The following is a 25008-nucleotide window of genomic DNA, read 5'->3' on the forward strand; positions in this document are numbered from 1 at the left end:
ACCATTGAAAGATTTTGAGTCTCCGTTACAAACACAATTGTAGGTTGAAATCTTGTTAACTTGAGATCAACATGAAAATTACTTTGATTGAGAAAAAGATACAAAATGACTCAAAAAAATCAAAGCTTGTCTATATACCGATAATGATGTAAGGATTCAGAGGTAGGTGTTGTATCATCTTAATGTTATAAGCTTCTTTAGGTTGATGGGTTAGAGATGAAGAGTGATGCAAAGTGTACAAGCCTACTGTTCTTTCATGTTTATTATGTAATTTTATGTTTAAAGGAAATAAAGAATATGGTTGAAAACATGTTGGGATGATTTTTTTATTTATTTATATATTTTTTTTTTGGAAACTAGGTTAAAAAAAATTTGAAAATATTAATTCAATGTTTTTCAAATATTTTTAAGGAAATGTAAAAACTATTTCCTAAAAATATAACAAAAAATAAAATCAAATAAAAGGCATTGTGGGAAATACAAATATTACAAAAATATAATAAATATTAATTTGAATAAAATAATATTTCTTATATATTTGAAATAGAATATGAATGTTTTCTTTATTTACTAGACTATATATTATTGTTGTAAGTGGTATACTTTTGTAGTAGAATAATTTATTCAATTAATTATAAGTATTTTAAAATATTTTATCATACTATTTAAAATAAAAATATAGTAAATAAATAAATATAATATATACAAAATATACAATATATTACCATATAATCTTATACTATATATATTAAAAATATTTTTTTAATATTATATATCATACCTTGTGGATTCTCTAACTTTTATTCATATTTCTTTTTACCATTTTCTTATTAATAAAAATTCAAAAGCGAACAAGGTTTTACAAATCTCATCTTTTAAAAGTAGTTTTCACTTTTTCTTAATTAAAATTATTTTTAAGGAAAGAAAAGTATGAAATAAAAACTATTTTTAGAAAATAAAATAGAAAATAAAAAAAGTATATATATATATATATATATATATATATATATATATATATATATATATATATATATATATATATATATATATATATATATATATATATATATATATTACTTATAATAATTCATAATCTAATAAATAAAAATATATATTTTCTTTAAAATTATATTTGATTTCAAATATATATGAGATTGCTTTGTATTTATATTAATATATACTTTATATTTGTAATATTTGTAATCTTTTTTCCCATAACATTTTTTTATACAATTTTACTCTCTTATGTGTTTCCAACTTTCTAGAAAATGGTTTTCATTTTTTTTAGAAGAAAATTTTGGAAGTATTTTCAACTTTTCCATTTCTCATCTAGTATTTTTAAAAATGAAAATAGAAAAAATATAGTTGAAATTTTCAAACCAAATTCTTTTTTTTTTTTAAATGGAAATGGAAAAAATTTAAACAAATAAATTTGATTTTTTTTTATTCTCGTTTATATGGAAAATAGAAAATGGGCCCATTATTTTTTTATAAAATAAATAAATATAAATTTATAATTATTATTTCATTGGCTATTATGAAAATTTGCATTTATTTTAAAATTAAACTTGACTCAAATTACAAATTTTAAATTTTAATTCAAAAAAAAAAAATCATATTCTTGCAAAGGGATTATTGTTGAGTTTTATTTTTATTTTAGAGTTTAGCTATGTTATTAAGAAGAAATAATGTAAATTTACATATTTAAATAAAGAAAAATAAATAAAAATTAACTAACATATGCTTACATCATTTTTATTGTTATTTAAAAAAAATATTAAAAAAATTATTACTTCATACTTTAAAATTAATTTTGAAAAATATATGATAAGTTCGATATTTTCATTAATATTTTCTATTTTTAAAAGTACAAAACAGGAAATATATCTAAATAAGCTTTGAATGAATTTTACAAATTTGTATTAATTGTCCTTTAATTCTCTTTATAATTATGAGTTAATATAATTCTTTATTGCCTAATTGTGCATTAATTTCTAAGCAATTTATAAGATAATCAAATGAAAACTAATCTCAAGAGGAAGCTAAGTTTAATCAATTTTTACAAATCTGCTATTCATTCTTTTCTTGTCTTAAAAATTATATTTGAAATTAATGCAAAATTTAAAAATGTAACTTGAAATTATATTTTTATATGAATTATTTGTATATAAAGGAGGAAAAACTTACATAGTTATTTTTTAATTTTTTTATTCTTGACTAATATAATAAAAAGTAATTAACCATTCTGGGTAAGAAGTCTGACCTAATTTGGCATAATCTTGTACAAGGAAATTAAATTTTCCATAAATGATATTTTGTCAAATATGTTAATCTCTAGATTGAGAATTAAACACTTAAATCCAAAAGTTTGAATGCGTGTAAAATTAACGTCCATCATAAGATTATCAAAGTAGTTACTTTCATTTAAGGGTGAAAATTGGACAAATTGACTTGATTCGATCAAAAGTTAACCTCATGTTTGGGCAACCATTTTCAATATTTCGAGTTAGGTTTTTTTAATACTGAGTTTAACTTAAGCTAGACTTAGTTTAAGGTTTAGAAGATTCTTATATTTTAAAGAAAAACTATCAAATTATATTTTATTACATATGTTTTTTTTAATAGAAAAAGAAATAAATTTATATTTATTATTTTGCAGTTATTTTGAAATTTTATCCTATTTACCATTTAAATTTTTATATAAATATATTAAAAAGGTTTTTTTTTTAAATATTATATATAAATTTTGAATTATACAACTTAACAAATTCAAACTCAATCAAAGTCTAATCCCACCAACTAGAGTCTACTCTCACTAAAAAGTCTAACTTAAACAACTTCCTCTTAAAAAAAAAATAGATTGAGTTGGACTTAAATTTAATACTTTATCAAGTTGAGTTAGATTAGGTTAATTGTTTTCTAATTTGAGTTAAGTTTGAGTTAGTCATCAACCCAACTAACCCTCTATCCCTACTTTCATTAAATTAAAATTTCTTTTATGTATTACATTATTGTTTAAAAAATATTTAAATAATAATTCTCTACACTATACTAAATGTCTCATACATTAAATTTGATAAATTACGAGTGAGGAGCCGATTAAGATGGTGCTTGAAACTGTTTTTAAAAACAGTTTTTTTTTGTGAAAATTTTTAAAACATGTTTGATATATACATAGTGTTTTCAATTGTACAATTATGAAAAATAATTGATAGTAAACTACTATATTTTAAAATTATTTCAAAAAACTGAAAACTAAAACAAAATAAAATAAAATAAAAAACAGTTTGAAACATATTTTTGTTCAAAAAAACATTTTTGAGGAAGAGGGTCATCGTTTTAGGATGTTACCACTTTATTAAATTAATGGAAACAATTCCTTTCCCCTCCACATCTTTTTGCTTTTTAAATTAATTAATGGGTTCCATTTTCTTTCCAACTCTGTTTTCTATCAAACACCATGATTCTTCAAGTCTCTAATAAAATAGAATTCTCGAGTGACTAAAACTGGAAGAGAGACTCCCTAACTCAAATCCAAAAGCGGAAACATTAATGGGTGGCCGAAAACAGCAAAGTGCTTCTGAAAAACAAAAGCAGTCGACGCAAGTTTCAAAACTGTTGCACCCAAAGAGGCTGAACCCCATATGGGGAACAACATCAAAGCCTCCATCTCCACCCAATATCTAAACAAATCGCTTGTGAACTGTGGGCGCTGAGGGCCCTGGTTGACGTGGCGAGATCGAAACTGTTGGGGCCCGTCCAACCGAATCACGCGAAACGATTTGGAGTTGATAAACAACAGTAATTTCGGGATCAGCCGATTTATCGCGAACGCGAAAAATAAATCCAGTAAAATAGAAATCATGTATATATATATAAAATATTTGTATTATTACGGAGGCGAATGGCATTGGGTATTTATATAGGGCTCAAATATAATTGAGTTGTATAATTTCTCTCTCTTCCTCTGCAAAATTGGGTTTCTCTCTTCGATCTCTGATCAGCTCCCTTCGCCGGAAAATCTCGACGCCAATCGAGGGATCGCGACGATTCATCGGCGGTTGCGGAATCACGTAGCTTTCCGGGGAGGTAAGAATCTTGGAACCTTGCTGTGCCATTTTGGGATACGTTGTTTTGGGTTCTTACAAGTCCTTGGGGATTTTTGCTTAGGTTTGCTTCAGATCTGGTAGTGTTTGGCTTGGGATTTTGATTTTGGGTTTCTGCTTCGGTTTTGTTGGTTTTGGTGGCGTGTTTGAGATGAAATTGAAGGAAAGCTTTGAAATTTAGGGCTTTTTGGGGTTATTGCTGCATATGGAAGAGGGAATGAGAAGTGGTGATCGTTCGAGCGGTTTGGTGAAGAGTAGGAACGCCTCAGGATGTTTAATTATTAAAAAGAAAGGTGATGGGGTGAGTGGGGCTGGTTCTTCGGGTTCGCAGGGGTTATTAGAATCTAAGAAGGAGAAGAAGAGACCGCGATTGGTTCTTAGCGATTCGGGTTCGAGTGATGAACTGTTAGAATCTCGTCGGCCAAGGGTTCTATCTGGGAGTAGCCAAGCTGGTAATGGTGTAACTGTTTTTAAACAGGGCGTTGAAGAGAGAAATTTTGGTTGCAATGGTGTAGTCGAGAGAAAGAGAAGTAGGTTAGATGTCTTTGAGTTTGACGAGTATGACAGAATTGAGGGGAAAAAGCAGAGGAAGAAGGAACAGATGGATAATGGGGAAGTTGGAGGAAGAGGCTTTTTGGGTTCAAAGCAGGTGCTGCAAAGTAGCAGTCGAAGGGAATTTGAGACAGGTTCAAGCAGACAAGATATTGTGTATAGGAGAAAACATTCTTATTTTGGAAATACAAGTGGCTCATTAGGAGAAAGGAACAGGGGAACTGATTATTCTGAGACTAGCAGGTTTGAGATGAAAAGGGATGGAACTCGGGTACCAGTTTCGTTGTTGAGGGGTCACTCTGATGAACCCATCCGACTGCAGGGAAAAAATGGTGTTTTGAAGGTGATGCCAAAGAAGAAGAATGTGGGAGGGTCTCTCAGAAGTTATGATCCCCAGGAAGCTGAAGACATTAGAAAGGTGTCTAGGCCTGTGGATAGCATGAAGAGGAACATATTGATTCGCCCTTCATCTTATTCAGAAACAAAACTTCATGAGAAACCAGGTTCATTTGTTGGAGCAGAGAAAAAACACCCGAACTTGAGAAAATCATTACCCACTAAGAAGAGTAAAGCCAGCTACTCGGGATCAGAGGACAGTGACACATCATTGAAGGTGGGTTCAAAGAGTGTGGAAGCCCATAGCTCTGGGAAAAGGGGAAAGAGTGAAGGAGAGAGGACTCCACCGTCCGAAAAGCTCCCACCAACTAAAGGAAAGGAAGGAAAAGTTAAGCGTGGTAGTGGCACCGAGAAGCAATTATTACGTGAACGAATAAGGGGAATGCTTGTTAATGCAGGTTGGACAATCGATTATAGACCTAGAAGGAATAGAGACTACCTAGACGCTGTTTACATTAACCCCACAGGAACAGCATACTGGTCCATCATTAAGGCTTATGATGCTCTCCAAAAGCAAATTGATGATGAGGAGAGTAAATCAAAACCTAGTGGTGACCTCTCTCCCTTTTCTCCCATAGCAGATGAGGTACTCAGCAAACTGACAAGGCAAACTCGTAAGAAGATTGAGAAAGAAATGAAAAGGAAACAAAAGGATCATGCTGGTACTAAGAATACAGATGCATATACCAAGGATGACTCAGAGGATGCAGATGACATTAAGCATGAAGAGAAACTAAGCTCATTCATAAAGCAGAATGGCAAGTCGATTAAAGGAACATTAAGGCACGATCGGGGTGAAAAACTGTCTTTTGCTTCCAATTCTTTGGTACATGGAAGGAAAAGTAGAAAAATTGGCAGATGTACTTTGTTGGTTCGCAATTCTGGCAAGGGACTGAATTTGGAAACTGATGGCTTTGTTCCATATACTGGGAAACGAACTCTTCTGTCTTGGCTTATTGACTCTGGAACTGTGCAGTTAAGTGAGAAAGTGCAGTATATGAATCGCAGACGCACAAAAGTAATGCTGGAGGGATGGATCACAAGAGATGGAATTCATTGTAGATGCTGTAGTAAAATCCTCACAGTTTCAAAGTTTGAAATTCATGCAGGGAGCAAACTTCGTCAGCCATTCCAGAACATAGTTTTGGACTCTGGGGTTTCCCTTTTGCAGTGCCAGGTAGATGCATGGAATAGACAAGAGGAGTCTGAACGTAGTGGTTTCCACCCTATAGATGTTGATGGTGATGATCCTAATGATGACACTTGTGGTATCTGTGGAGATGGTGGGGATTTGATCTGTTGTGATGGGTGTCCCTCAACATTCCATCAGAGCTGCTTAAATATTCAGGTAATTCATCCATATTACATATTACATGCCATATGGCTCTATTGATCATGCTAGTCACATCTATGGACAGATTTTTCTTGACAACCATTCCCCTTCTTGTTCTGTTGGCATTCTTTTTTTTTTTTAATTGATCTACAGATATATTTTCTTTTTCTATCACCGAAGGACTTAGTTGTAGAGAGCAAAAAAAAAAAAAAAAAAAAAAATGAAGTTAGCAAAATGAAGTTAACAGGTATAGAATTCTGAGGTGATTTTGCCAATTTCCCCTTCTATAATGTGTTTTTTTTTTTTTGATAGGTAAAAGTAATTGTATTAAAAAGGAAAGTATACTCGATGTATACAAGGAAACAAAAAACAAAAAGGCGTAGACACATAAAAACAACCGCACCTTACGGAGCTCCTAACCAATCTACAAAATCAAGCATCGACAAGGAGCCCTCTTGTGCTCTTGTGCACTCTTATTGTATATGTCCTGTGTACTCTTGTGCACCAAGAGTACACTAGTTGGCCTTTTAATACATTCTCTTATTTATAAAAAAAAATGGTTTGTCAGGTTTTGCACTGCAAAAATGTGGTTTTGTGCTTGATTTGCAAAAACATGCTACAATACTTGGCATGTTAAATGCTGAGTAATGTTTTTTTCTTCTTAATGCAGATGCTTCCATCTGGTGACTGGCACTGCCCTAATTGCACATGCAAATTTTGCGGAATGGCTGATGGGAGTAATGCTGAAGATGATACAACTGTCAGTGAGCTAGTTACTTGCAGTCTATGTGAGAAAAAATGTATGCACTTTTTTATTCTTTATTATAATTCATTGTATTTCCATAAATGCTTCCCCTCTTGTTTTTCTTGATGCACCAAGACAATTTTGCTGAAATTCAACCTCTTTTTTACCTTCTTAGATCACACATCGTGCATTCAAGGGGTGGATGCTGTTCTTTCCGATACCAATAATCCATCCACTTCTTTCTGTGGACAGGGGTGCCGGGAGGTATTGCATTTTGTCCAAGTTTTTCTGAATTTTTAATAGTTTGTAGAAATTGACCCGATTTTGCTAGTTAATCGAGTTTGTGATTAGTTGTAGAAATATATATATATATATGTTAAAGACAAAAGTATATCATAAATCAAGAGAAAAAGGCGTCCAAAGGACAGCCCAAAGCATACCGGGAGTATACGTCTACCAAAAGAAAGTTGGGAAAAATGCTTTTGGAAGAATGTTGTTGTGGATACTTTATTTATTTTTTCTCTCTCTTATGTGTTGAGAACTGAACTAAAGAGAAAAAAAATAGATTTTTTGACCTACCTACTTCTAAGTGGAGTTCGGTCTTATGATGGCCTGTCTGCTGGCTCTGGTACTGGGTACTGAACCACTTGCTCTGCTGCTTTCTCCGTTGGTTCTAGATCATCATCATAAAGAGAACTGGTAAAGCTACAGCTGCTCCTGCTACTAGATCGACTTGAGCAATGGATGCTGGCTCTAGGAACGGATGGAAAGCCACAATAGCTCAAATTGGTGGAGGTTCCTCAAGGCGAAAGCCAAGAAGAAGAGGGGTTGCAAAAACTTACCCACTCTCATTTAGAACCCGACCAATCAAAAAAGTCTATCAATGATCATGGACCTACATCTATGAACAACTTAGCCCAAGACCAATAATCACAAACGAAATAACTTTTCAATCTTTGAACCAAAAACTCCCCATTTTCGAAAGCAAACCTGTTTCTTTCCTTCCAAACTGTCCAAAAGAGGATCAGTTTTGCTGTAATTTGTTTCTGATCTTTTGTGGTAACTTGAGAGTCATGTTCCTGCCAAGGCTAATTAGCATCCTTTATCCTTCTTTTTTTCTATCTTCCTTTTCTCACTAATGAGTATTTTCTTATAGTGCTGCTTTTTGAACATGGTTGTTTCTTGTATACTAACATATCGGTCTGGTGGGACATCTACATGCTTGAATAGATGTAATGTTTCCAAAAATTTATTAAAAAATGAAATTTTTTCTCTCAGGTCCGATGGCAATTTTAAGATGTACTCCTTAACAGTAGCAATTGGGTTTTGTAGATATCAACCACTTGGTGGGTAGTTCTTGCATTAACTGAAATCTGTTGGATAAAAGAGGAGCATGGTTGATTGGACTGATCACAAATCCATTATCTTGTTGCAAGTTTCTACAGAAAAACTAAACATGAATGCATGAATGTCAACTTATTTAACATAACTTCAAATTTTTCCAGCAATGTTATATCATAGGCTAATAAATTTGAATTCATGATGTAGATGTTAAGTTCACGAAATTGTGAAATATATGAAAAAAATTTCCACTATAGTTCTTTTTTCATGTTATTCTGAGTCTCAGTTGAGCAATTGTTAAGATTGTAAATCCTGTTGCTTTTTAGTGTTCTCTTTATGGTTAGGTTTTTTATCCTAGTTGCTTTGCTCTGATTTGTAAATCCTGTTTGTTTGTCGAAGGACGGTATTTTTCTCCTTCTAAATTGGCAGTTTTATCTTGTGTTTAAAGGCATTGAAATTAATCTAAATCCTTGTTCCTTTGCAGCTCTTTGAACATTTACAGAAGTTTATTGGGGTCAAACAAGAACTGGAGGCAGGGTTTTCATGGTCTCTCATTCATCGCACAGACCCAGGCTCAGATACATCTGTCCGAGGATTTCCACAAAGGGTGGAAAGCAATTCTAAGCTTGCTATTGCGCTGACTGTTATGGATGAGTGCTTTTTGCCCATTGTTGACAGGAGGAGCGAGATTAATTTAATCCATAATGTTCTCTATAATCGTGGGTAAGACCAAATTAACATATTCATTTAAAAAGTAGAAACTTATGGAAAGATGGAGCATTGCAGTTTTGAACTGCATGATATTCATGCATGGAACCTGGACTATTGGACCTGTACTGCAAATTTGTTAAGCAAGTTTGCTATAAGTGAGATGGTTATTTGAGAATGAATTTTACTTGGAATGCTGCGACCTTCAATATATTGTTCATATGCATCTGTAACCATCAATAGATAAAACACACTTAATTTTTTATGGGCTTACTGTCAATCGTATATGCATAACCACTATTCTCATTATTATGATTGCAGCTCATTATAATTCTACTTGCACATGAATGTTTTGGTGATAAAGTATGTTGTTGGCAAATCATGAGCATGCATTATAGATTTTACATTTGCAGAGTAGTTTTCAGGTATAGCTGGTTGTTACTGTCTAAAAATGCTCTGAAAATATTCTCAGGATATGCCTTTTTCCCATTTATATTGAGCTAATGACCTGCACAAAAACATCATTTACAAGTAATCTTTTTCTATAGTTTGGTAATCAACAACCAGGTCCTTTATTTGTGTATATTATTTAGTGTTAGCAAACCATGTCAACCCACAACAGCCAACTATCCACATGACAATTCTCTCTATCAAAAAAAAAAAACTATCCACATGACAATTCTCAATGTCATGCAGGAATGTTCCTGTAATTGATCATTTCCTCCTTTTTTTTATGTAGATCAAACTTTAATCGGCTGAACTACAGTGGTTTCTACACTGCAATTTTGGAGAGAGGTGATGAAATAATCTGTGCTGCATCAATCAGGTATCATGCTTCATATCTTCAGCTTATCTATCTTGCTATGGAACTCAAAATTTCTTGCAAATGGTATTTTGGGAGTTTTCATTCTTTTTTATTTTTTGATAGGTGTTTTGGGAGTTTTCATTCTTGAAGGAAATCATGCATTGACAGTTATATTTTTCCAAAGCCTTAGGAGATATTTGATAATACTGAAAATTAAGTAATGAATACTTAAGTTCTGAATTAGAAATTGAAGTTTTTAATTGCTAAATGGACCAAAGTAAGACATTTATTGGATCATCCAAGTTTTAAATGTTGAATTTATTCAAATTTTTTGATGAATAAAGAATTGAAGTTTGAAATTTATTTGTTTACATTTACCCTTGTACCCTGTATTCTTTCAGTAATATTATCCAAGTAAATACCATAAATATGAAAATAAAACATATAACCATTGAGCAGAAAAAAATGTTCTTGTCAGTCTTAAAAAACAAAAAGGAACGATAAAATTAAATGTATATTGGTAGCGTTAAAAATGTGGATAAAGAGTAAGACCAATGTTTAAATTATCCAAAAATCTTCTGTCACGTATAATGTACACAATAGTTAACATAAGAAGCCATTTACAGTTGAATGAACATGAAATCATGCTTCTGAAATGGGGAAGGGCATGATTATTGGGAAAGGAAAATTGCAAAGTGCCCAACTAAGACACAAACCTCATGATTCCAAGTTTTCTGCATTTCACAATTTACTTCATAAATATGAATCTTGTCTCTAAATATCTTGAATTCAATCTCTTAGCAAAATGCAAAAGTTGCATTATTTTTTCCATTTTAGGAAATTTGCATTCTTAGTAATTGTATCAAACTTTAGAAGGCTGCTAATTCAAACTTTAGGAGGGAAGGATAGATGGAAAGAAATTGTCTCTAGCTTGACAATAAAGAAAATTTTCCATAGAGAGAGGGGAGAGTGGAGGGAGGGAGAGAGGGGAAGGAAACTTTGGGTTTCTTCAATAACTGTTTTTGAAAACAGTTTTCTGTTCTCTAGAATAAAAAAAATAGGAAAATATGTTTGATAACCCAAAAAAAAAAAAACTGTTTTTTATTCTTAAAAACAGAAAACAAGGTGTTTTTAGAGAACATCTTTTAGTTATTTTCACTTATTTTTTAAAGGTTGTTTTAAAAAATAATTATACAAATACGAAGAATAATTAAAAATAAAGTACTACATATAAAGGTTATTTTTAAAACATATTTAAAAATATAATAAACTGGTTAAACACTTCTCAGGTTTTCAAACAGGCATTTGTTCTTTAAAACATCAAAGAATAGTTTTCAAAAATTGTTTTTCAGAATTATTTTTGAAAACATTTACTAATCAAGGCCTTTATCTCTAGCTCCATAGTCAAGGAAATTGCTTTCGACAATGGGAGGGGAGGGAAGATAAATTTTGTCTTTAGTTTACAATCAAGAAAATTGTTTTTCCACAGTGAATGGGGGAGGGAGGGAGAAATTTTGTCTCTAGCTCTACAATCAAGAAAATTGTTTTCTAAAGAGGGGGAGGGAGGAAGGGAGTGATATTTCAGCTCTAGCTTTACAATCAAGAAAAAAAAAATTCACAATATGCAAAACTTGTCTCCAAGATCAAAATGGTAAAGAGTACAATCAAGAAAACTGTTTTTCACAATAGACAATACTCCTCTAAGATGAAAATTGTTTTTCACAATAGACAAAATTCTTCCCTGGGATTAAAATAGTGAGGTATACAATCAAGAGAACTGTTTTTCACAGTAAACAAAATTCTTCTCTAAGGTAAAAATACTAAAGTGAGAACCTAGAAAATATTGTCTCTAGCTGTGCAATCAAGAAAACTGTTTTTCACAATAGACAATACTCTTATCCGAGCTCAAAATAGTAAAGTGAGAGAGTAGAGTGGCCAGAAAAGGAGGGAGAGAGGGAGGGAAATTTTGTCTCTACTCCTAAACTCAAGAAAATTGTTTTTCACAATGAATGAAACTCCTCTCTGAGATCGAAATAGTAAAGCAAGAGAGTTGAAAATTTTGTCTCTAGCTGTACAACCTAGAAAACTGTTTTTCACAATAGACTCTTCTCTGTGACCAAAATAGTAAGGGAAAGCATAGAAAATTTTATTTCTGACTGTAAAATCAAGAAAACTGTTTGTCACAATGGGCAAAGCTCTTATACAATATGAAATCACTAAAGTGAGCAAGTAGAGTAGCCAGAAGAGGGATGGAGAGAGGGAAGGAGGGGATTTAGTCTCTAACTAAGAAAACTGTTTTTCACAATAGACAAAAACTATTCCTTGAGATCAAAATAGTAAGCTGAGATAATAGAAATCACATTGATGGTCATTAATTGGATCTAGAGCTATGTAGCATCGTTGCGTCTGTTCATTTTTTCTCTACTTTATAATTGTTAATAGTTGGTGCAATTACTGATATCTTCATTTTGTAGGTTGAGTGGCATAACTATTTTCTGGAGCTTTGTTGGTCCCTTGATTTTGTTCATTTTATTGAAGTTCCCTTTGGAGCTTTCCTTTTTTGGTAGTGGGAGTTTCTGTTAAATGGGACTGTGTTATTTATGGTGTGTGCATCTATGTTCTTTTTTGCAAATAAGCCTTACCATTATATGCTCTTTGCCTGTGTAGGATCCATGGAACCCAGTTAGCAGAGATGCCGTTCATTGGAACTCGCCATATATATAGGCGCCAAGGGATGTGCCGTCGGCTTTTTTGTGCTATTGAATCGGTAATATTATGATGACTATGTTGTTGCTTGGTGCTTCGCATTTTGGGGTGAAATATAATAACCCATGATTACACTCATTCTTTGAGGTTCCTATTATAATCTGAGTTGTTGACTTATTATGCCTAACGAGTTCAACCTATCTTCAAAGGTTCTGTTAGTTAGGCCATGGACAATCCAATTTTTTTTTTTTTTTAATTTATGTCAGAGGCATGGAGGACCAATACTATATATATCATGTTTTGTGCAAGCCATAGTTGAATTACTATTGTTAACTGCTGGTTTCTTCGTCTGGGATTTTTAATTTTTCTGTAAACCCTGACTATTTCCTGCTTCAAATCCCTTTAATGGCACTGATTTATGTTCTGCTGTTCTGACTTTCAGGCTCTTTGCTCTCTCAAAGTTGAGATGCTAATTATTCCAGCTATATCCGAACTCATGCATACATGGACTGTAGGTTTTGGTTTCAATCCTCTTGAAGAATCCCATAAGCAAGAATTGAGGTCCTTGAATATGTTGGTGTTCCCGGGTACAGACATGTTACAGAAGCTGCTTCTGGAGCAAGAAACTGCTGATGGAAACATGACTGCTAGTCCAGGTTTAACTATTGCAATTCATTGTCTTTGTCTTGGAGCTAATATATGCCATCTCTTCCTAAAATTCTGTATATTTTTTGCTGCAGGTACAAAGTCAGTTGAATCCAAAGGCAACAATTGTAATACACCTGATTTGGATAATAAATCTGATATAGATTCATCCAATGGGCATGATTTATCCATCCATAATCATTCCATTTCACAACATTCAAATGACAGAAATGACAATGTCTGTGCTTCTGACTCTATTTCCCTGACCCCAGCTGTTCCATTGACTAATCCTTCTATCATGAGTGGTGCTTCAGATGCTCTTCATGAACCTGAAATCCAAGGCTCTGGTGAGGAGACGAGATGTTCTAATTCTGAGTCCGGGGACAAGTTGAATGAAGCTACTGAAGCCAAGTGTCCTTCTCCCTCTTATGCAAGTTGCAATGTTCTTGAGATAGAAAAACATGTATTTGATTCTCCTGGCGAGGGTGATATGCATTCTCCTTCTGAGGACAAAGTCGGTGATGCTCGTGACTCAAATGTCCAAGTCCCTGGAGAGGGGACTATATGTTCTAGTTCTCAGTCAAGGAACAAACTAGGCAAACCTGGTAGTGACTTCAACTGTCTATCTGCTTCTGAAGCAAGTCATAATGGAAAAGCCATGGTGGATTCTCCTGTTGAAAGTAATAGTCGGCCCTCTGATGAGTGTGAAGATGGTAATGGTCTAGAAGTAAATGCTGAAGCCCCTGGTGAGGGGACCATTTGTTCTAACTCTCAGCCAAGTTACAAATTACCTGTATCTACTACAGGTATGGACTTTCTCCCTACTTCTGAAGTGAGTCATGGCATCCTCGAGGTGGAAAAGCTAGTATCAGATTCTCTAGTTGAAGGAAATGTTCTGTCTTGTGCAGAGGGTGAAGCAGGTGATGCTCATGAAGTAAATACCCAGGTCTCTGGTAATGGGATTACAGGTTCTAATTCTTGCTTCAAGGACAAAGTAGCTGAACCTCCTAGTGATGTGAAGCCCCTCTCTCCCTCTGATGAGAGTTTCAATATCGAGTTCAAAAAACCTGTATTGGCTTCTCCTGTAGAGGTCAATATTCAGTCTTCCACCAAGGGTGAAGTGGATGATGCTCATGAAGTAGGTGATTCAGTTGCTTCTGTTGAACCTGTTTCAAGTGAAATTTCTGCTCAGAAAATAACTGAGGAAGTTGATAAAAATCAAAAACCTCTTCCTGTTTCTACTTTTGATGGTACTGATGAGAGTACTATACAGTCCAACTCCAATTTTAATAATCAGAGTGCATTTGAGATGGAAGGTAAATCACATGTGGCTTTGGAAGTTGCCTCTAATGCAAATGATTATGAAGAAAACCGGCTAAAGGTATCTGCTGAAAATTCAGGAACTGATGAGTGTGAAGGGAAAGCTGGATCTATTAGTGTTTAAAATGATGCCAATGCCTCATGTTGAGGCTGTAGCAGTGCTACTGACTTGGATTTAACAATGCTGGAATGGTTTTTTTGGTAGAGGGCTCTGGTGCAGATGTGTTCCTTGACTGAGATGGCACTAAGGCACTTTCAGGATTTGGAGATAAACATCACCCCATGCGACTTGTGAGTCAAGTCTGCTGCATGCTATGATTATCATTTTTCCATCAATTTCCAAAAGATGTTCTTGATGCAAATGGGAATGGGTCAATTTTTATGTCAAAAGTAAAGTTCCTACCATATAACACCATCCTTCGAGGTTGGGCTGGTTATTTTGCAAATGCTGATTTTGTTGGTGAAAACTGTCATGCAGCTTCCAAGTGTATATATCTGGATCTGCTGAGTTTGCAAGGTCTGATTTTATCTGGATATCCTGTAATCTTCATTTGATGTTAGTAATTCTGCTCTCGACACAACGGAGGTGGATTAAGATGATTCTTGAGCAGCTCCTTCTTGCGATTATATCATTCCTATTTGTGGAGCAGTGTTGATGATACACATTGGACACAAGTTCTGTTGCCTTGGTTTTTCTTGGTTGTCTAAAATTTTTGTGGTACAATTGTATATCATTTTCTTGATCCTTCTAAAGGAGTGTAACTTCTGGGCTTCTCATAGGCCTTGTAATTTCAACTTGCTGCCTAAGTCCCCAGAACTCAGGTCCAATTGAGCATCCACCTCTGTGTCATTTAGTTTTTGTTTAAGCACCTCTAGGTTGGTCTGGCCACTCATAATTGTTTAGATGTTTTTGAGGCAGTAATAAACTCAAACATGCCATTTATGTAATGCCAAGCTATTATTCTCAGGAGATGTTGTAGGCAATTATGTTTTTATTTTTTAGGGCAGTGCCAGAATTCAATGAGGTTATTATGATCTCAAATTGTAATTCTGCCAAGAATTTTTGTGTATGATAGTATGATTGAAGCATCTTCTTATATTTTTGTTACTTAAGGGCTTTGTGGGAGAACATTGCTTCTCACTAAATATGATGCTTTGTGAAGGACAAGATATTGCATCTTGAACTAGAAGTAAGGTGCTCATTGGTTAGGGTTGTGCTAGTGTCTGGGATTATGTTTTCAAGCCTAAACCCTATTGATGCCCTACCACTCCATTACCCATATAATTGGATACAGACTTTAGATTAGGTTGGAATTGATCCAGGTCAACTTGGAATACATGCAAGTTGGTTTGGATTTGGGTTATCAGTCATGTATATCTTTGCCAGAAGGATGCTATTGCGCATTTTCTTTTCCCTTCTCTATTAAAAATTAGATTCTTCAGCTAGTGCTTTTCCATTTTTTATCTTGTGGGGATGTCGTGAGGCGGACGTGCAGCCAAGTATGTTTTACCTTTTGATTTGCTTCTCTGGAGAATCCATATATATGATGGAGCTTATACAGTTATACTCATCTCTCTCAAAACCTTCGAACAAAGAGAAGTGAGAGATGAAACCACCAAGCCCATATTAAGTCTTCTGTTGAGGCTGAGACATCAGCATTTGCAGATTCAAATACCACAAGAAAAGGCCAAACACAGTTTTTAGACAAGAGCTAGTTGTTGGTTGGATGCAGGGAAAGGCAATGGAGATGGAAATGTACACAGGCATCATACCATACCTATGTGGTATGTTTAATCAATCAAGGCGTAGGCGGGGATTTCAAAGGCTTAGGATGGGAGACTTGCCTGAACCTGGTCCGATTCATCGGAAATTCCGAATTGCTGGCATGGTAGTCATCCTACTGAGGAAGTGGAGGAAGGAAAGCGAGGCTGGGCATATGGCTGAGGTGTAATGTGCTTCTCTCCAGTTTAAAATTAGTAGTAGTTGATTATGCTTATGTAAACCAATTTGGTATTGCAACAACTTTTACCTATGGTGTGGATGTGGCATGTGGAGTGAGAATTTGATTTGGCATGGCAATTGATTCTTTATTTGATATGGAGAGTGGCGTTTAGTTTTTTACATCTTATCATTACATGGATCATGTTTAGGCTGGCCCATCCAGGGAATTTTCTCAAGGTTTTGATGATTCTTTTGCTCATTCAGGGAGACCACTAGTGACTTCTCTTTTTGCTAAACTATATTAGGTAGTGTTTGTTTTTTAGTTGAATAGAAAAAACCAAAATATTTGGTTTTTTCTATTCAGTTAATTGATGAGGAATTAATTTGATAAATAATATTATACTTTCTTTCATTGAAAGGTTGCAACTCTCAATGGTGATATTCCATTGATTTTCTTATAGGTGAGACTCCTAGAAGGCCTTAGTGAGACTCTAAGGTTTTCCATATTTTCTTTATTATTTCTTCTTTCTCTCTATTCTTATCTTATAATTTTCTCTACCATAAAATTTATTCCTTGTTCCTCTCCTTACACCCTAAAAATAAAACCCTATCCCACCTACCCTTGAGTGTAGGCAACCATCTTAGGGTTGTCCTACATCAATTTGGTTTTTTCTATTCAGTTAAAAATAACCTATTGACATCATCCAACATAATTAAATTAAACTTATCGATAACAAGTTCATTATGTTGGATGATGTTAACAGGTTACTTTTAGTTGAATTGAAAAAACCAAATATTTTGGCCTTTTATATTCAGCCAAAAAAACAAACACCACCTTAGTTTCAACCATTTAAGAAAAGGCAACATGATAACAACTACCATGTAAACTTCGAATTAATAAAAAGTCATCTCTTGAAGAGACCGTTATTCCTTCCTCTAAGCAAAATCCTTTCTTCAAGTGAATATTAAAAATTAAAAAAATAAAAAAAAATAAAAAAATAAAGACAAATTGTCCCAAATAATTTCAATTATTTCAAAAAAAAAATCAGCTAGTCTCTATTCAAGAGACTTTTTATTTTCTCTCCTTATTTTTAATAATATTTTTAACTAATAATATATTTTTATAATAATAAAATTATTTAAAATATATGTTTTATCAAATTAATTAATTTTATGTACAAAACTAAATGTATAAAATAATTATTAATTAATGTGGATGTATTATTTATAAATAATAATATTATCAATTAATTATTTTATATATTATTTCTAAATAATAATATTTATAAAAATATAAATTATGTTGATCAGTGATGTATTGAAATAATACTATTTTATATACAATTAGATACTAATTAAAAAATATTTTAATCTTTATCTTGAATTTAATTATTTTTATAAATAAAAACTAAATTTGTGTTATTGTTATTTTTTTTTTGTTTTCTTCAATTAAATTATATCATTTTTAATTTGTTACATAAAACATTTACAAACTTGAAAAAAAGTTAAAACCATCGTGGATTTTTATTTTATTCAATTTTTTTTTTTTAAAAAAAAAAGCCTATTATCAGTTTTATTTTATTCCAGTGTATTAAATTAAAATTTTAAAATGAATAATTTTTAATTTGATTTAATTGTTAAATTAATTTTATCATATAAAATTTAAAATTTAACTATTTTAATCATAATTTAAGAACCATTTCAAGGTAAAAAGAATTAAATAAATAAATCATTTCTTATTTTATAACTCATTGATATAAATTAATTTTGAATACAAAATGAGATTAAGAAAATAAATCATTATTCAATTTGATATAAAATAGTAATTACTAATTATTATGAATAAAATAATAAATAAAATTAAAATATTTATTATTTATCGTAGAAGGAAAAAAAAGTATAAAAGTAAATTAGTTTTTATTCTTAAAAATAGTTTATTAATTCAAATAAATACCAAAATTTTATTTTTAATCAATATATAATTTAATATAAAATAATATTTTATCAATATGGGACAATTATATTCATCCTAAATGTAATTTATACTTTTATAAATGTTATTATTTATAAATAATATATCCAAAATAATTATAATTATTTTATATAATAAATTTAATATATAAAATTAATTAATTTTATTATTAAAATATATTATTATTTAAAAATATGATTAAAAATATGAAAACATTTAAAAAAACAAGGAATTGTATTTTTTTAAGAAAATTGAAATCAATTTTTTTTAAAAGAAATTCTTTCGTGGAGATGATATAATCGATATAATCTCTTTTTTATTTTAACAGACGATAGTCTCGCTGGGTAAGCTTGGATGGAGCTTTCTGCACCTTCAACCCTTCTGAGCTACTGTTCTTCGTCACAGGGCCTACAACCGCTGAAAGTTAGGGACAGGGTTTCATACCGAACTCTCGCTGCCACACGCTTGAAAGAGACCAATCTTCTCTCACGCTTGAAAGAGACCAATTTTCTCTCTACACCTCCTCTAATGGATCCCCTGAGGGTAGTCTCTTGCGCGTCATCGGTCGATGAGAATGGCTCTCCGATAACGTCTTCCTCCATCGGCACAGGTCAAAGCCCTAACTTTCTTTCAGTTTAGTTTGATTTCTGTTTCGATGCTTTGAATTTAGCTGATATTGAAAATGATGTTAATGTAATTAGGTCGAATTGGAGAGGTGAAAAGGGTTACTAAAGAAACCAATGTAATGGTCTCAATAAACTTGGATGGTTCAAGCGTTGCTCAAAATGATACTGGAATCCCCTTTCTCGATCATATGTTAGATGTCAGTACTTTTAATTTAACTTATGTTTCTGTTAGGGAATTTGATTTGGTGACATTGGTGTTCTTGTTTTTATTTTTATTTATTTTTTTCTATAGCAACTTGCCACGCATGGGCTGTTTGACGTTTGTGTGAAAGCGACCGGTGACACACACATTGATGATCATCATACAAATGAAGATGTTGCACTTGCGCTCGGAACGGTAATCCATCATAGTTTTTTGGTTAATCGGTTCATATTTGATATTTCTATGCCTATGAGAAATTGTATTAGCTTGGTGTATTTTACTCACAATCCAAAAAATGTGTTCATCTCAACTTTATATTGATCATTTTATTGATGTGTCTTTGTTATTACATGTTTATTTGTATGTGCTCATGCTGTGCAGTACAATCAACTTATTAATTCTCCCGGGACACCCTTTCCACTAAATGATTTATCAAAATGAATGATTTGCTTTGACTTGCTTGGTCTTGCAGAGTTTGCTGCGTGCAGTTGGTTCAAAGGAAGGCATTTATCGGTTTGGTGACTTTTCAGCTCCTTTAGATGAAGCACTAATTCATGTTTCGCTGGTATGTTTTATATAAAGGGCAGAAATTTTTGCAATTAAATTTGGCGTTTAAGCTTATATCAATATTGGAAAGAAAACCTATAAATAAAAAAGAATATGGAAAAGAAAATTATTTCATGGCTATAATTCAAAGACGTGTTGACTGGAGTAACCCAGAAGTGGGCCAGATCATTCAAATTGTCTTTTAGAGAGTTATAATTAAAGGTGAAGTCTTGGCGTATATAAATTGAATATGAAATGGGTTCAAAAGATAACTTCAAAACTTAGTTTTATGATGAGGACTTGCTTTATCATATGTAGTGGACTTTTCAGATTAAAGGGAGAGCCCTAAGTATATTGTGGTGAGCCTTCTGAGGTTTGAGCTTGTAGTGTTATGTTGTTTTTGGAAGTGTGGTTGTGGTGTATCATATATTTTATTTACTTCTTCTAAAGGTTTAATGTATGTTCTACCGTTTTACTTATTTATGTTTCCTCCTTGGTTCAGGATTTATCTGGACGTCCACATTTAAGCTATGATTTACATATCCCCACTGAGAGAGTTGGAACATATGACACTCAGGTAGTTTATTTCCCTCCCTTCTACTTCCATATCAACTAGCTTAACATTGTCACTTGTTACTTCCTCACTAGAGGGTTTGATGGAACATGTCTTGCATGGCTTTTGACTAAAAATACTTGTTTAGAAAATATTTGTTTTTACTGGCCTATAATTCATTGAATGTACCCATTGTTGTGCTGTTTATCATCATTGCTCCAATTACTTTAGTTTTAGGCTATGTTTGGATCTCGGAAAATTGCGAGGGTAATAAAATAGAAAGAAAAAATAGAAGAGAAGAGAAAATGAAGGAAAATAAAAACTAGATTTAAAAGTCAATAAATTATTTTTATCTCCTACTTCAAATTTATTTCACTTATTTAAATTTTCTACATATAGATTAATAATGTGAAAATGTATAATTCTCTAATAAATTTTAATTATATTTGATTTTCTTTCATATTTTCCATAATAAAACCAACCATGAGAAAATCATTTTCCTCAAATATTTTTTTTCTTTCCCTAGCATATTCCAGGAACCAAACATAGTGTTTAGGGATTTTGGCATGCTTATGAGCTAACATGTTTTCACTGGCATTCTTATCTAGTGAATGCCAAACCCTTGTATTTGCATATTATTACTAGAAATGGATGTAGCATCTACCCTGATGTTCTTTTAGGAAATTCTAAACAGCTAGCTATGGATAATTTAACTTGACAGTGAGAATAAATAAATAAATGGTGTAGCATTGTATTTTGGGCTTCATTGCCCAGCACAGCTGTATATTCCTTCCTATGTGCAAGGAAGAGAAAAAAGAGCAAAAATAAGTGCAACTAGAGATATTAGTAGAGTGGTATTCCTCAATTAGAAGGCTCTTTGGTTAACCAGTTGTTGGTTAGACATCTATTGCTTGATCTATGCCTATTTGGTATTCTGGATTTTTCTCATAATTTTCATGTATGAATTGTTCAATGCACCCTCATCCTTTACTTGTGGTCTTCCAATTGGGCACTTAGTTGCTAGGTTGTGTCCTTCGTCCCTTTGGAAGTCCTTTTCCATTCAAGCAATGCAGTACTGCCCAGATTTTTGTTTTAGTTGCATTCTGTTCAAAATGATTAGTCATCCTGGGGTACTTGATTTTCATTTGCCATGGATATGTTTGAGTTGGGCATGTTTCTTCTTGTGCATTGTAGATCTCAGGAATGATCGCTTGGATAATGAAGTCCAATGTGGAGAACTGATACAGTGGAGCATTTGTAAATTGTGATGCTCACAAATCATAATAAGAAAGTGATTAGGATGTATTAGGCGTTGATTCAGTAATCCATCATGTCGAGCAACTATACACTTAGCTTGATTTAAAAACCTTCTTGTTGTTTGTACTGAAGCAATGTTTGGTGTTTGTTTGATACCACATGATTGAATGACATGGGTGATGGTACTTGGTTTATTTTTAGGCACCATCCATATCTGTTATGACATCAGAAACTCCTTTTATTTTTGCCAGTTAATATCTAGTTGTGACCTTGAATTGTTAAAATCAAGTATGTGCATTCATACAATCATTGGTCTTTATATCTAATGTCTTAAATTAGTGTCTCTAAGTCATACACATGGCAATTATGCCTTGATTTGTCGCATTTAAAAGTGGGTACAGTTTATTCAGTAGACCATAATTCATTTATAACTTAACAGTAGGGTCCCAAATGAAGGTTTGCACATTGATACCAGCCTTTTTCCTTTCTCTTGTAAGTATTCAAAGGATATTTTTAATAATGTTCCCTAACATCTCTCCCTTGCTTGGAGAAACTTGACTCAGGTGAGTAAAATAGATATACCTCTCATAAGGGTCGAAATTGAGACCCCAAAATTCATTAAAGCAATCTAAGTGCAGTCAGAAAGGCTAAATGGCATAATCAACTATTTATAGAAACTATCCTTCATCTTGAAAACCATTTTCCATTCATACCCGAGCCTTATCTTATCCTAACTCAGTGATAACCACTATTCAAATAAGTGTTTGAAAGATTGTGAAATCTGTCATTAATGTCTAATATATGATCAAGTTGATGTATTGTAAATATGTAGTTGATATTAACCTAGTTTATAGCATGCCATCAACATACATGTGTCACGTGCCAACTATCATCCTTTTTAGGTGTGGGCAAAGTTGGTATGATACATGGGCTAAGAGTCTAAGGTGGTGTTTGTTTTTTTGGCTTTTTGCTAAAAGCAATTTGTTTTCAGAATTTAGGTTATTTGTTTTTCTACTTTTTTCTTAACTTATTATAAACTTTTTACTAAATAGAAAAAACCAAAATATGTAGTTTTTTTTTAAATAGAAAAAATAACATATTGATTTTTCTTTACTTTTTAATACTTCATAGAAATAAAATATTACAAAAACAAACAACTTAATATTTAACACTATTAAGCATTAAGGTTCTATTTAGAATTAAGTAAAAAAACAAACACCACCTAAGACTTACCTGAATAAACCCTTTAAAAGGCAACTCCTCAACTTGCCTTTTTACTCTCTGCATTCTCTAAGGGATTTATAAGGTATGCTGGTTGGTTAGATAACTGAGAATCCTACAGCAATTCAATGGCATGGCTAGCACTAAAAATTAGAATCTTCTAAGATTCAAATCCTTCAATTTTAAGGTGATCTTGCCCTTCACATCCTTCTTGTACCTAAAGCTGCATGTTTGTTGAGTTAAGGTTATAGGGGCATCATCTACATATATCTAATTTTTTAAAATTTGAAATTTGCTGCATCTAACCCTCCATGATAGGGCCCATATGATCTAACTTTGCTTGTATGTTCACATTTAGGACATCTAAAAAAAATCATACCTAATCTTAGGTATTGGATTTTCATTTGTTTATCCTTTTAATTTATCTAATGAAACTCATTGATTTTTATCATATTTAGTTGGTGGAGCACTTTTTCCAGTCTTTGGTGAATACTTCAGGCATGACACTTCACATTCGACAGGTATAATAAGAGTTTCCTAGCATTTATTGTAGCAAATAGTAACTCCAAATATTCTTGCTAATTTAGAAAGAAAACACATCTCCATTCAATGGTCTTCATACTCCTTGAACTTTTTTTCGGATCAATTATATGTACTTTTACTGACTTTTATTACAGTCTGAATTGTGAAAATTATTCCAGGAAATATTGAGCATGCTTTCAGCCATTTTTAGACCTTTTTTTTAATACTTATTAATGATTTCCTTAGGTAGCAACTAAAACGGATTTACTGAAATATTTCCATAGTCTTTCTACACAAGTTTGACAGAAAATTTCAATGTGGTTGAATGTAGCTTGCTGGAAAAAATTCTCATCATATTATTGAGGCAACTTTCAAGGCTTTCGCTAAAGCTCTTCGACAAGCTGTGGAATATGACCCACGCCGTCGTGGCACTGTGCCAAGGTTTGGAATTTTCTTGTTTTAAATTGACATAACATCTCCTTTGAACACCTATTAATCCCTAGCAAAGGGTTTCTATACAAATCCTGATACTTTTGAGTCTACAAAATCACTGCACTGGTTTCATTATTGAATACTTTGAAATGTATGACTACTTGGTGTTGAACATACCACCTGCTTCAGAATCAATTATTTGGTTCCTCATTTCCATTTTTCACCTTTGGACTTGCATATAAAATATGCATTTTTAATTGTTAGAAACCACCTCATATTTCCTTTATGACCCAGTTATTTTATCTTCCAATTCTATGCTATCCACATTTCCAGCTATTGAATTTGAGGCAATATGTGTATACCAACAGTCTTCTGAAATATAACAGCAAGTTCACTAGAAAAATGACTGAGTGCTCCCAGTCATTTGTTAATATTTTTGGTCGGTATTCTTTTAGCATATTTACCACCCACTTGATGGTGAACTGTTTGGAGAAGATGATTGTACTGTCTGTTCAGTACAGTAATATCTTCTCGCATTTATTTGAAATAACTACATATGTCATCAATTTATAATTATGTATGGCATATAATACTCCACCTGAAATTGTGAAGCATTTGTGTGCAGCTCAAAAGGGGTTCTGACGCGTTCTTGATTTGTGGAGATCATGCTTAAGGAGATCATGCTACAAGCATCCAGATTCGTCTTGATGTTTTCTCATAGTTTGGGACTCAAAGAAATTTATCAGATTCGGTGCAAACTTCAAGAGGCAGACAGTTGCTTAACATTTTAGCAATTGAAGTAGTGATAGTGCAACATTAAACAATAAATTCCTCTTAAATGTATTTAGATTTCTTGGTGTTCCTGTAGGAGAAACTTGTCGGTGTTAATGCATGGAACCTAGGTTGCTTGTAAAATGGCTTTACTCTTTGTATCAGCAGTTATTTTTATGGTTGTGACTGAATTTTGCTGATCATTGGGTGCGGTAATTTGGATTTGCCTGAGTTGACAGGCTGTGGGTGAAATTGAGTTGAGAGGAAATTGAGCTCATGAACTAAAACTTTGTGTTTACTTTGGCTG

General features: G+C 32.7%; 2 protein-coding genes across 4 annotated transcripts; both read left to right on the forward strand.

The window, feature by feature from the left end:
* The first annotated feature begins 3897 nt into the window (after positions 1-3897).
* LOC117915330 lies at positions 3898-16746 on the forward strand. 3 transcript variants are annotated; one of them, XM_034830877.1, is made up of 9 exons: positions 3898-4089; positions 4171-6402; positions 7058-7187; positions 7308-7396; positions 8958-9196; positions 9921-10007; positions 12654-12753; positions 13135-13348; positions 13433-16746. In XM_034830877.1, exons 2-9 carry the CDS (start codon positions 4312-4314, stop codon positions 14779-14781), a joined length of 4299 nt encoding a protein of 1432 aa, XP_034686768.1. In that variant the 5' UTR covers positions 3898-4089; positions 4171-4311; the 3' UTR covers positions 14782-16746. The 3 variants fall into 3 exon arrangements, with proteins under 3 accessions (XP_034686768.1, XP_034686769.1, XP_034686770.1); XM_034830878.1 differs by having other exon boundaries at positions 4182-6402; XM_034830879.1 differs by lacking the exon at positions 3898-4089 and having other exon boundaries at positions 4096-6402; positions 13433-14143; positions 14246-16746.
* A 2157-nt stretch (positions 16747-18903) lies between these two features.
* On the forward strand, positions 18904-24978 carry LOC117914302 (imidazoleglycerol-phosphate dehydratase 1, chloroplastic-like). The gene is made up of 8 exons (XM_034829573.1): positions 18904-19181; positions 19273-19394; positions 19490-19594; positions 19872-19964; positions 20448-20522; positions 23435-23497; positions 23830-23939; positions 24556-24978. Exons 1-8 carry the CDS (start codon positions 18926-18928, stop codon positions 24581-24583), a joined length of 852 nt encoding a protein of 283 aa, XP_034685464.1. The 5' UTR covers positions 18904-18925; the 3' UTR covers positions 24584-24978.
* Positions 24979-25008: the final 30 nt, after the last annotated feature.

The sequence above is a fragment of the Vitis riparia genome, chromosome 5 (assembly GCF_004353265.1).
Source record: "Vitis riparia cultivar Riparia Gloire de Montpellier isolate 1030 chromosome 5, EGFV_Vit.rip_1.0, whole genome shotgun sequence".
NCBI lineage: Eukaryota > Viridiplantae > Streptophyta > Magnoliopsida > Vitales > Vitaceae > Vitis > Vitis riparia.

Bases quoted from the DNA above. Each gene is read 5' to 3' on its own strand.
- LOC117914302 (XM_034829573.1), top strand. From the start codon at position 18,926: ATGGAGCTTTCTGCACCTTCAACCCTTCTGAGCTACTGTTCTTCGTCA. The intron at 19,595-19,871 runs GTAATCCATCAT...TTGGTCTTGCAG, and splicing joins TTGCACTTGCGCTCGGAACG to AGTTTGCTGCGTGCAGTTGG. The intron at 23,940-24,555 runs GTTTGGAATTTT...ATTTGTGTGCAG, and splicing joins CGTCGTGGCACTGTGCCAAG to CTCAAAAGGGGTTCTGACGC.
- LOC117915330 (XM_034830877.1), top strand. From the start codon at position 4,312: ATGGAAGAGGGAATGAGAAGTGGTGATCGTTCGAGCGGTTTGGTGAAG. The intron at 6,403-7,057 runs GTAATTCATCCA...TTCTTAATGCAG, and splicing joins AGAGCTGCTTAAATATTCAG to ATGCTTCCATCTGGTGACTG. The intron at 7,188-7,307 runs GTATGCACTTTT...TTACCTTCTTAG, and splicing joins CAGTCTATGTGAGAAAAAAT to ATCACACATCGTGCATTCAA.